Here is a 12,652-nt window from a genome sequence, read left to right as displayed (position 1 = left end):
ATATTATCTGTAGATGAACTTTAAAATGTTGTGGTAAAATATACAAATAAAATTCACCATTTTAGCCATGTTTAAATGTTGTATATAGACTTTTCATCTAACCATTGCGATAGGCCTCTATCTCATCAGATGGTAAACACGGCCAGCCACTTCAAACAGTAAGGCCTGTTTACTTGGTAAACTGAATTTGTAAGCAATTTGCATCTCTGCTCTATGGAATCACAATTGCTGTTTTCAGAGATCCCAAGAGGAATTAAACTGTTCCTAATTTCCTATTTTTGTTACAATTTCTCTAATGGATATCATCAGCCCGCAAACACAAACACAGCTCTCTAATTTAGGTGGAATGGCTGCAGCTCAATTCCCTAAAATCACTGCAGGTAAATAAAGGCGAGAGCAAAAATAAAACAGCAGCATCGTCCTTGTCGGGAAGATCACAGAGCAAGACAGTGCCAAGGACTGATCAATTCTCAGTTCCAGGATCAAATCCATTGTAAACGCTTGGGTAAAACTACTAATGTGTCTATGTGTCTGTCTGTCTGTTCTTGACATTTGGGGTGGCATAGGGCTGGGTCTCCAACATCTGGGTTCCTTCTTGGCCTTCTCAGCTCAGAGGCTGAAAGATCCAAAGAGCTGCTATGCAGATCTCAAGAAATGACGCTCCTTTCTCTCCTGGGCTATGAATAAGGTGCGTTGGAAAAGGCAAGCAGGGGAACAGGAGCCGAACCTTCCGGCTCTGAGATCACATCAACACTGTCACACTCAGAGATGCTAAAACTTTTGAAGGGAACCAATGTCATCACTTTTCTTGATAATCAGTACTCATGTGATGACACACAAGTATATCAAGCTTCTCTGAATTTTTCACATACGAATTCCGTCATAGCCGCCCACATTGTTTTCTGTGGCTGCTCTAACAATTACCACAAATTTGGTGGCTTTGAACAACAGAAATGTATTCTCTCAGGCTTCTGGAAGCCAGAAATCCAAACTGGTATCACTAGGCCAAAATCAAGGTGTCGGCAGGGCCACATTCCCTCCAGAAACTGCAGGGGACGATCTGTTTCCCGCCTCTTCAGCTACTGGAGGCTGGCGGCATTCCCCGGCTTGCAGCTGCACCACTCCAATCTTCCCATCTCTCTGCTGGGTCTTCGTATGGCCTTCTCCTCTTACATGTGTAAGCTCCCTCTGCTTCTCCCTTATGACACTTATGATAGCATGTAGGACCCAGCATAACCCAAGATAATCCAGGTTTATCTTCCCATCTCAAGGTCCTCCAGTTAATCACATCTCCAAAGACCTCTTTCCAAAGAAAGTTACATTGACAGGTTCCAGGATTAGGACCTGATGTCTCTGGGAACCATTCTCAGCCTTCTAAACCAGGTAAGGCAGTGCAAGTATCCCCATTTAGCAGAAGTGGAATCTGAATCCCAAGTGTAATGAAGTGACTTGTCTGGGGTGAGATACAAGATGAAATTCTGCATAGGAAATTCCATATGTATTGGTTGCCAAAATCACAAAAGCCTTCTGGACTGGTGGGTAAACTACCTTGTAGAAGTGGTACCATGCAGACAGAAGGGTGGGGTGGTGGCAGGGAAGTGGGAGGTGCTGTTGGTGGTGGTGTCACAGGGACCAAGATTCCCCTGGTCAGCCCAGGCGGTCAGTGTTGGCATCCAGGTGTGTACCCAGCTGAGCTGTGCCCAGCTTGCTGCAGCAAAGCACTGGGTTCTGGGTCCTAAGGATATGATTTAACAAGGGAGGCACTGTGACAGTATGACAGTATGATGCATTTGCCTGAGGTCAAACTGTGCCTCAGATGGGGGCTTGTGACAACCAGGCCAAACAGATCACACCAACAATTTCTAAGGGCCAAAAAATTACCAGGAAGTTATGGGAATAATTGAATGAATGCTTTATGCCACAATCTATGTCACTTGGAAGGCAGTTTTAGGATAGACTCTATATAATTTACTTTATTTAGAGAATATATTCTTAAAGTTTTGATTCATATATTAATTTTGATTACTTGACCAGTTGTTAAAGTTTTGTTTTATTGAGCATCATCTCTAAGTGACAGAGCTCTTGGACAGAAGAACTTACAGAGTAGGGCCTGTTCAGAAGAGGAAACACTTGCTGGTCATATTTCTCCAAATGAGTTGATGTCTTCCCTGACGCTACCACATCAGGTGGTTAGATGTTCTCTGTAAGAGCTTTTAGTTCTTCACCCGCTTCAGCATTCTGGAGTCCACCATACTGTGAAGTCCTGGCCCTACCTCTCAAGGGAAGCTAATCACAAAGCAAAGGGCTACTATGGACTGAAGAATCACAGGTTACAGGATGGTATAAGCAGAGCAGCAGAGCATCAAAGAGGCCAGCCAGGATCTCCAGCTCTAGTGGCCAACAGGCCCAGGCTTACACCATTGTTTGCCAGGACCTTGCTTTGTGAGAACAGCCAAGCCGGCCCTGCTGAGCTTCAGTCTCTCCCGTTGTACAATGGTGATAAGAAGGCCGATCTCAAGGAGTTGTCATGTGGTTTGTAAAACGAGAACACACATGTTAAATGCAGAAAAAGTTCCCAAGTTTCTGAGTTGTATGAGTTTTACTGTCATCTTTGAACTTTTCAATATTATTTATGTACAATGAGCATACACATTAAAAAATAAAACCAATAAAAGTGAGTTAAGAGAGGAAAAGCAAGGAAGTGCTATGCAATTCAGGGTGTAAACTTTGCTCATTATAGCCTCTGGATGAAGCTATGACCAACTCAGGAAATGGCTCTGAACCACTGACCTTTTCTTCTTAATAATAACAGCTACTATTCGTAAGCCCAGGACTTTACAGACATGGGTTCATCTGTTATAAATAACACTACAAGGCAGGCATTATAATATTCTCATTTTTAAAGTGGGGGATTTCCCCCAAGAACTGGAACAAGATAAGGGTGCCCACTTTAACCACTTCTATTCAACATAGTACTGGAAGTCCTAGCTAGAGCAGTAAGACAAGAGAAAGAAATAAAGGGCATCCAAGTGAGTAAAGTGGAAATCAAACTGTCACTGTTTACTGATGATATGATTGTATACCTAGAAAACCCTAAAGGCTCATGCTATACACCAACACTGACCAAGCCGAGAATCCAATCAAGAACTCAACCCCTTTCACAATAGCTGCAAAAAAATTAAAATAGTTAGGAATATATCTAACCAAGGAGGTGAAAGACCTCTACAAGGAAAACTACAAAATACTGTTGAAAGAAATCACAGATGACACAAACAAATGGAAACACATCCCATGCTCATGGATGGGTAGAATCAATATTGTGGAAATGACAACACTGCCAAAAGCAATCCACAAATTCAATGCAATTCCCACCATCAAAGTACCATCATCATTCTTCACAGAACTAGAATAAACAATGCTAAAATGAATATGAAACTGAAAAAGAGCCCACGCAGCCGAAGCAAGGCTAAGCAAAAAGAGCAAATCTGGAGGCATCACATTACCCGACTTCAAACTATACTATCAGGCTATAGTCACCAAACAGCATGGTAATGTCATTAAAATGGCATATAGACCAATGGAACAGAATAGAGAACCCAGAAATAAAGCCAAATACTTACAGCCAACTGATCTTTGACAAAGCAAACAAAAATATAAAGCGGGGAAAGGACACCCTTTTCAACAAATGGTGCTGGGATAATTGGCAAGCCACATGTAGAAGAATGAAATTGAAACCTCATCTCTCACCTTATACAAAATTCAACTCAAGATGGATCAAAGACTTAAATCTAAGACCTGAAACCATAAAAATTTTATAAGATAACATCTGAAAAACCCTTCTAGACATTGGCTTAGGCAAAGACTTCATGACCAAGAGCCCAAAAGCAAATGCAACAAAAACAAAGATAAATAAATGGGACTTAAACTAAAAAACTTCTGCATAGCAAAAGAAATAATTAGCAGAGTAAACAGACAACCCACAGAGGGGGAGAAAATCCTTGCAAACTATACATCTGACAAAGGACTAATACACAAAATCTACAAGGAATTCAAACAAATCAGTAAGAAAAACAAACAAACAATCCCATCAAAAAGTGGGCTAAGGACATGAACAGACAATTCTCAAAAGAAGATATATAAATGGCCAACAAACATAAAAAAAAAAAGCTCAACATCGCTAATGATCAGGGAAATGCAAATCAAAACCACAATGCGATATCACTTTACTCCTGCAAGAATGACCATAATCGAAAATCAAAAAATAATAGATGTTGGCGTGGATGTGGTGAAAAGGGAACACTTTTACGCTGCTGGTGGGAATGTAAACCAGTACAAATATAATGGAAAACAGTGTGGAAATTCCTTTAAGAACTAAAAGTGAGAACTACCATTTGATCCACCAATCCCACTACTGGGTATCTACCCAGAGGAAAGGAAATCATTCGAAAAGGATATTGCACACACGTTTATAGCAGCACAATTCGCAACTGCAAAAATATGGAACCAGCCCAATGCCCACTAATCAATGAGTGGATAAAGAAAATGTGGCATGTATACATCATGGAATACTACTCAGCCATAAAAAGCAATGAAATAATGGCATTTGCAGCAACCTGGATGGAGTTGGAGACCATTATTCTAAGTCAAGTAACTCGGGAATGGAAAACCAAACATGATTATGTTCTCACTTGAGTGGGAGCTAAGCTATGAGGACAGAAAGGCATTAAGAATGACACAATGAATTTTGGAGACTCAGAAGGGTGGGAGGAGGGAGAGGGATAAAAGACTACACATTGGGCATAGCGTATACTGCTCGTATGATGGGTGCACCAAAATCTCAGAAATCACCACTAAAAAATTAATCTACGTAACCAAAAACCACCTGTTCCCCCAAAATTTATTGAAATAAAAAAAACTGAAATAAGTAAATAAATAAATAAATACATAAAGTGAGGGAATTTGGCCAGGCACGGTGGCTAATGCCTGTAGTCCCAGTACTTTGGGAGGCCAAGGTGGGCGGATTGCTTGAGCCCAGGAGTTCGAGACCAGTGTGGGCAACACGGTGTGGGGAGGATGCTTTTTTTTTTTTTGAGATGAAGTCTTCCACTGCCGCCCAGGCTGGAGTGCAGTGGTGCGATCTTGGTTCACTGCAATGGGAGGGTGCTTTTATGCTCTGTGGGGACTCACCACTAGCTCTTGGGAAGAGGCATGCTGTATGCATTGCTGCAGATTTAAGACAGGCCCCTGGGAAGACTGAATGCCATGGGAAAGCCACAGAGCAACTATCTGATCTCATATCTACTAAAAATACAAAAATTAGCCAGGTGAGGCGTGGGGCAGTGGCTCACGCCTGTAATCCCAGCACTTTGGGAGGCTGAGGTGGGTGAACCACCTGAGGTCAGAAGTTCAAGACCAGCCTGGCCAACATGGTGAAACTCCGTCTCTACTAAAAATACAAAAATTAGCTGGGCATGGTGGTGCACACCTGTAGTCCCAGGTACTCGGGAGGCTGAGGCAGGAGAATCACTGGAACCCGGGAGGCAGAGGTTGCAGTGAGCCGCAATTTTGCCACTGCATTTCAGCCTGGGCAACAGAGCGAGACCCCATCTCAAAAATAATAATAATTAGCCAGGGGTGGTAGTGCAGGCCTGTAGTCCTAGCTACTTGAGGGGGCTGAGGCAGGAGGATCTCCTGAGCCTTGGGAGGTCAAGGCTGCAGTGAGCCATGACCGTGCCACTGCACTCCAGCCTGGGAATTCCAGGGCGTGCTCTGTAAGCCAGTCACTTTCCCCATGTGCCAATCCAGCTTTGGGACTGGGGCTTGCCCCATGTTATCCCTTCACTGCCACCTTCAGGAAGGGTGGAAGAACACTGCTCCTAGCTGATTTCCTCTGGCAGTAATTTACTACTGATGTCAACTAGCTGGGGCTCACCTGGCCTGATAGCGAAGAGGCTACAACTTGCACAGACTCTGGAGGAATTGTCCCTGATGATGGAGAAAGTGTGAGCCTGGCTGGGGTGTAATGTCCTGGGGCAGGTGTCCCAGATACTTTATCTCCTTCACAAACGGCTGCACTGGCTCCTCTGGGTGCTGCTGGCGAGCGTCGACAGCTCAGAGGAGCGGGATGAACCCTGGCCTCCGAGTCTGGGGCCCCACCCCATTTCACTGGCAGCTCTGCCACTCATCAGTCAAGTGGCCTGAGGAATGCCATGTCTTCTCCCAGGACTGTGAAACAAGAGGGTTTGGAGGCCTCACATTCTCTGAGTATCTTAATTCCACAGAGGAAAATTTCTCAAGGTTAAAAACGTCATCCAAGAATACTAAAAATAAATTCCAATTTTCTGTGGAAAAAGGCTTGAGTTCTACCTTGTTCCTCCCCAGACCCCTTAACTCTGGTATTTTTACTCCCCGCAAAATAACCTTTTCAAAGGGCATCTGCAAACAGCTGCGTGGCCTTTCTGTGGGGAGGATGCTTTTATGCTCTGTGGGGACTCACCATTAGCACTTGACCTGGCTGTGCTCGCATGGGAAGAGACATGCTGCATGCATTGCTGCAGATTTAAGACAGGCGCCTGGGAAGACTGAATGCCATGGGCAAGCCACAGAGCAACTTTCTGATCAAGGAACACTGGCTTGTTCCCGAGTTCCCGAGACTCCAAGCCTCCCGGAGACCTTTGGTCAAGGGTAGGGTCACAACTCACCAAGGCGGCTTTTTTTTTTTTTTTTCCAAGGGAAAAAGTCTTTCTGTGTTACCCAGGCTGGTCTGGAACTCCTAAGCTCAAGTGATCCTCCCACCTCAGCCTCCCAAGTGGCTGGGACTACAGGTGCACACCACTGCCGCTGTGCCTGGCTTTCTTCCTAATCTTTTATCATTAATGTGAATCAGAAAGAGACCTTCATGGGTTAACTTGGATACTTTGGCCAAGAACCAAGAAGAGAAAAGCTGACTTTTAAAAACATATAATTTGTATAAATTTATTCAGGTCTACATCTATCTGAACTACTTTCCACCCTCTATTCCAGACACACCCTGTGATCTCCTCAATAGAATGGTGGCAATGGGTTCTTACAAGGTTGAAAGGAACAGGAAGGGATGGAACCTCAAAGCCAGACGGCCCTTTATGAGAAAAGGGGAGGCAAGCAGTCTGGATTCTTGAAAGGAAAGGAACGCTGGGGATGATTCAATCCAGGAGCAGCAAACAGTTTCCATTTCTGGCGTCAACTCCAACTGATTGATTGGGAAGCAGTTTCTTGGGACACTTGTGTTCAGAGGAACTCTGGGGCTGTTTCTGCACCCAGCTGGAAGAAGTGCTGCATTAGATTCCTAGGGTTGCTGTCACAAATTACCATAAATGTGGCAGCTTAACATGACAGAAATTTATTCCCTCACAGTTCTGGAGACCAGAAGCCTGAAATCAAGGCTCTGGCAGAACCATGCCCTCTCCAAGGCTCTAGGGGAGAACGTTTCCTGCCTTCCCAGCTGCTGATGGCTCCCGGTGTTCCTTGGCTGATGGCAGCATCCTTCCACTCTCTGCCTCTGTCTTCCCTTGGCTTCTTCCCCTTGAGCCTCTCTGTCTTTTCTCTTACAAAGACATTAGTCATTGGATTTAGGGCTCACCCTTAAATCCAGGAAGATTTCATCTTGAGATCCTTAACTAGTTGTATCTACGAAGGCTCTATTTCTAAATCAGGTCACATCCTGAGGTTCTGGATGGATATGTATTTTGGGGGGGCATTATTCAACCCAGTGAGAGTGCCATGATGGTTTAGCAAGCTTGACGGGGTTCAGGGCTGTGCAGGGATAGGGCTCAGGTCTTCTGCCTTCTGATCTGCCATCCTGATGTAGCCCAAGCCCACAGCTTTACAGATGATGATGGAACTAAGACTCAGACAATAAAAATAAAAGGGTCTTGACCAGTACCATAAAACTACGTAATGGCACACGAGTCAAGAATAAAGAAAGATGAAGATAAAGAGGTGGGGTAGGCAGTTGGGATGGGGAAGTGTAGGGGTGGGAAGGGATGAAGATGAATATTACTGCTTTGGTTGTGGAATAACTGAGAAGAGCATCTTTGCATTTAAAACCATTGGCCAAAGAGGATCTAGATGGGACAAGAAAATAATAACCAGCCAACTGGGGAGAAAATGTAGGAGTGTTAGAAGAATTAGTACCGCACTGGGGACCAGTTTTCAGGGCATCATCTGCCCTTTTTCAGCCAAAGGAATGAGAGCTCCTCTCACTGGGCAAAAGCCTTTCCAGGCTGGTCCCTGAAAGCATCGTGCGTACAGATGCCTGCTGGTTGCCATGGTGAATGATGCTGATCTGAAGAAATGAATAATGTGAGCATTAGGGGCGGCAGTGGGATTACTCAGTGTTGAGAGAAACAACACGGAAAGCCCAGAGTGGAGGAGGGAGAAGGCACCATTCTCTCAGCTTTAATCTACTGCACCTCAGAGGACAGAGCTCTAACCAGACACGCTGCAAGCATCAGGTAAGACATTTAGATGGCTCTTCTTGGAAATGGAAATGGCTTCTTTTCACACTCTGCTTGGAGAAGGGCCGGGCAAATGAATAGTTAAAAATAGGGGAGAATTTAGAAATGGAAACAGAGGAAGAAAAATCAATAAGGGAGATGGACCTGGTCCTAAAAGGTGAGGATGCTATTTGCGTCTTGACAGAAAGCTCTTAAAAATGTCTGCTGAGGTAATTCCATCTGTACAGACAGCTAGTGGCAGATAGGAAGCCAAGAGAACATTTGTGCGTGACAAGAAACAGGATTCCTGATTACTCCTGATGGAAAGGTTTTACACAGGTGGCTGCCTATAGTGAATTAAGCTCTTTTCATCGTGGTCGAAAGTGTATTTATAGTGATGTGTGGTGTGGGGAGGATGAGTGTGTAGAGGACACCAAGCTAGGAAACATAAACATTCGGTCTCCTTCATGATGACCTTCCCTGGAAGGGTCTGAGCACATCTGTCTCATCCCTTTCGTTCCCCATTTACTGGGAAGAAATATTCAGCCACATAGAAAGACACTATTCACCTTCCTGAGTATCTTAGTTCACTGTTACCCTTACAGAAGAAAAACAAGGATAAGAAATTACTCAATGCTGTGCACCTTTCTGCAGCTCCACTCCTGGAGGAAAATGGGCACAAACACAAGACGATGGGGGAAAGCAGAGGTGAGAGAAAGGCAGGTCATAATAGCCATTGGTTTGGCTTAATATCCAATGCAGACGAAAATCCAGTTGACAGCTGTTTACTATGTCACTGCAACCCAAAATGAAACCTACGGGGTTTCATGTGAGGGAGGAGAGGCGGAAGACAAAGCAGGGTGAGACCGTTATGTGAATATGCGTAGGCTGACTATGACTGTCTCTGTATTTCTGATCAGGGGCAATCAGTAGAGGGAACTGCATGAGAGAAACTAAAATACTTGAAGATGGCTCTCTCTTATCAAAGCGGGACCTGGCAATCTAAAGAGGGCTCATTTGATTTGTCTGGAAAAACAGCAACTGGGTCTCAGTCCTGGCACCTCATTTTGCGATAACGTCTGTAACTAAACCCGGCAGCCTTGCATTAGGAAATGTAGTGGTTAGGCGGCACTAAGTCCTTTTTCTACGTATTAGCGGCGTGACATCCGGTTGCTCATCCGTAAAATGGGAATCCAGCTCAGAGGATGTGATGAAGAATAAAGGAAATTAATTACTGTCTGTGAATCATCTAGCATGACAAGTGACATAGCAACCACTTACTGTGAGTGGTCATTACCATGATTAACATTCATAATACCAGCAGAATTAAATAGTGGTAGTTATGCTGATATTAGGGGCTGATTACCTTCACCTATAAAATAAATTTCCTGGTACCGCTGGCTTTGAAAAAACAAACAAACAAAACAAGAGCAGAAGCTTTGGGGTGAAATCAGCTGCCAAAGAGTGACGAAGCGAATTTCCACTCACCATGGGTAACAGAACCAGGAGGCTAAAAAAAGCAGTAGGCAGAATGTTCTAGATCACTGAGCTCACAGTGATCACTTGGAGCAGAAACAGGAGGTCAAGAAGGAAAATTGAGGTGAATCAATTGCCTGAGGGGAGGTCACAGACCTGAGAATAAAGGTGGAGCCTCTGAGGTTCTACTGATTTCTCCTTACCTTTTCTTCTTTTTTCTTAAGGGGATGAGAACAATCCCCTTAAGAAAATCCCCTTTGTTATCTGAAGGATCTCAGCTACGGTGGGATGTGGCTGGGATTGCATGGGTGCATCTCTTTTTAGGCCTGAACTTTGGCATGGGACAGCCCCACTTTTAACTTTTGTCCTGCCACTTTTTCGCTATGCCTAAATAATAGAACCTCTCGGCCTCCATTTCTTTGTCTGTAAGATGAGGGCAACATGAGTGCCCGTCTCAAATGTGCAATAAATGGTGGCTATGATTATGATAAATACATACTTAAATCAGGGGATGTCACTCTTCACTTTGATTCTGGTTCCAGAATCGGGATGAACATCGAGGTGGGGAACATTTCTTATACAGGAGCCATCATCTCCTGGTCGTCCTCGGAGCCTTGCCTGGAGGACTATTACCATATTATGTACAGGCCCAACTGGAACAGCATCTTCTCTGGCTATCTTCGCTACAGCTTCCACCACGAGGAGAAGGTGCCTCGAACGATCAGCTCCGTGGTGCTGGAACATCTCGCCCCTTCCACTCTCTACTTCCTGTGCATCAGCTGTAAGAAGGCTGCCTTCCCTTACAGGCACTACTGCACCATGTTCCACACCCTGGATAAGAGTCCGCTGGCTCCTGGAAGCTCCCTGGTAGACCCCCAGATCTCCCTTTGGGTGCTGATGGCCATTCTGCTGGCCTGCTTCACAGCCGTCTTGGCCTTCATCTGCCTCCAGTTCTGGTGTGTCCGTTGCCATGAGCCGCGATGGTCTTACAGGGCTGGCCACATGGAGGAGGCCAATGGGTTGGTGAGATGGCCAGAGGAGGCCCCGGATCTTGGTCAGAGGGAGGAAGACCTGCAGGGGCTCCCCCTGGTGGAAGTGCCACGCAAGAACTCCAGAGATGGAGCTGAACTGGATCCAGAAGCCAACCAGGATGCCCCTGAGGCGGGTGCCTTACAGAGGGGGGGTGGTGACCAACCCGCTATACTGCCTCATTGTGGGGAATGAGAGTGGGGAGGAGAGCGCCTGCATCATGTAGCCTAAAGCTTTCCACACAGTAGGTCGTTTGTACAAATGTGTCTATAGACTACCCATTTCTCTCCCATCAAATGTCACTGCTATTGTGGGTCACCTGGGTTGGATGAATGCCCCATGACAAAGCTTCTCAAGCTGGAAAATGTATCCCCCAGGGTATGCCAAGGCACAAACAAGGCATCTCTGCAGCAGCATCCACTCGGAGGACACATTTAAGAATTGAAAGCATTGTTTTAACATTAAAACAAACATGGATATGTTATAAAGTAGAAAGCAAAAATTTGCATGACTTAAATAAAACAGCACTTGAAGGAAATGCTTGAGTTACAAGTAGGCTCTCAGAGGTACACTTTTGGGCAAAGGTAGATGTCCAGTTTCCTCTGCCCTTGAGGGGATTATTTGGAAAAGTGTGAGAACCCTTGCTCTGGAGTGTTTTCCAACTTTTAGGCAATCACATACCACCGGTCTCTATTTTTTAAAACCATGGATTATCTTCACTATTATTAATAATACTTTCCTTTAAATTGACTCATTTTTTAAGCATAAACTTATTTTCAAAGACAGCCTTATATTACTCCATAAGTGAAAAACCAGCACCCTCCTGCTACAAACAGAAGGGAAGAGACATAAGAATAAACATCATGAAAACAAGATAATATTAAATCTGACTTAGCTTCTATTGCCTGCCAGTGATTCTGAGCTTAATGCCTGCTTGCTTGTCTTTGATAAAAAGGGAGATCCAGTGTTGGAGAGGTAATAAAGACATATTAGCACCAATATTTGTCTTTCTCCTTGATATAGCATAAAGTTTGAAAGAGAATTGAAAAGGGAAGTGCTGTTTTTACTTTGCGAGTCAGTGTTAGTTAAATGCCATGTCTGTCAACCACCTCAAATGCTTTCAGTCAGCTTCCCTTGATTTGAGAAAATTGTCTTGACCAGACTAGGCAGGCTGTTCTGGAGAAGACGCCTGTACTCTCCAAGCATCATCCTAAGACCTTCCCAGTACCCTCTTATATCTATAGAGCACAAAATGCCAGAATCACAGGACAACACTGCAGTGAATCAACTAAGAAACAGCAGGAGCTGAGAAGCCAAGACGAGAAGCCCCACATCCCTATTCCCTTGCCTACCTCATGCATTCCCTGCTCGGCACCCAGACTTTTGCCCCCATTCCTGCTACTTGTGAACAAATAAAGATTCATATACTCACAGCTGTTTCTGTCTGGATCTTATTGCTGCCTTTTTCCTTTCTCTTTAGAGATAAGAGTCTCGCCCTGTCAGCCAGGCTGGAGCGAAGTGGTACAATCATGCTCACTGCAGCATAACACTCCTGGGCTCAAAGGATCCTTCTGCCTTAGCCTTCCAAGTAGCTGCTGGTGCATGCCGCCATGTCTAGCTAATTTTTTATTTTTTATTTTTTTGGTAGAGACAGGGTCTCGCTATGTTGTCCA

General features: G+C 44.6%; 2 protein-coding genes across 6 annotated transcripts in view; one reads left to right on the top strand and one right to left on the bottom strand.

The window, feature by feature from the left end:
- Positions 1–12,652, bottom strand: part of CYFIP2 (cytoplasmic FMR1 interacting protein 2) — a 134,291-nt gene that overhangs the window by 46,407 nt on the left and 75,232 nt on the right. The window lies entirely within an intron of this gene.
- On the top strand, positions 8,305–12,410 carry FNDC9 (fibronectin type III domain containing 9). Its single transcript, XM_004042904.4, has 2 exons — positions 8,305–8,492; positions 10,493–12,410. The coding sequence occupies exon 2, from the start codon at positions 10,500–10,502 to the stop codon at positions 11,172–11,174; it is 675 nt and encodes a 224-aa protein (XP_004042952.1). The 5' UTR covers positions 8,305–8,492; positions 10,493–10,499; the 3' UTR covers positions 11,175–12,410.

Source organism: Gorilla gorilla, chromosome 4 (genome assembly GCF_029281585.2).
Source record: "Gorilla gorilla gorilla isolate KB3781 chromosome 4, NHGRI_mGorGor1-v2.1_pri, whole genome shotgun sequence".
Taxonomy (NCBI): Eukaryota; Metazoa; Chordata; class Mammalia; order Primates; family Hominidae; genus Gorilla; species Gorilla gorilla.
This window is presented reverse-complemented; position numbering and strand designations above follow the sequence as displayed.

What these genes read in the sequence shown, in the direction of transcription:
- FNDC9 (XM_004042904.4), top strand. Translation starts at nt 10,500, where the DNA reads ATGAACATCGAGGTGGGGAACATTTCTTATACAGGAGCCATCATCTCC.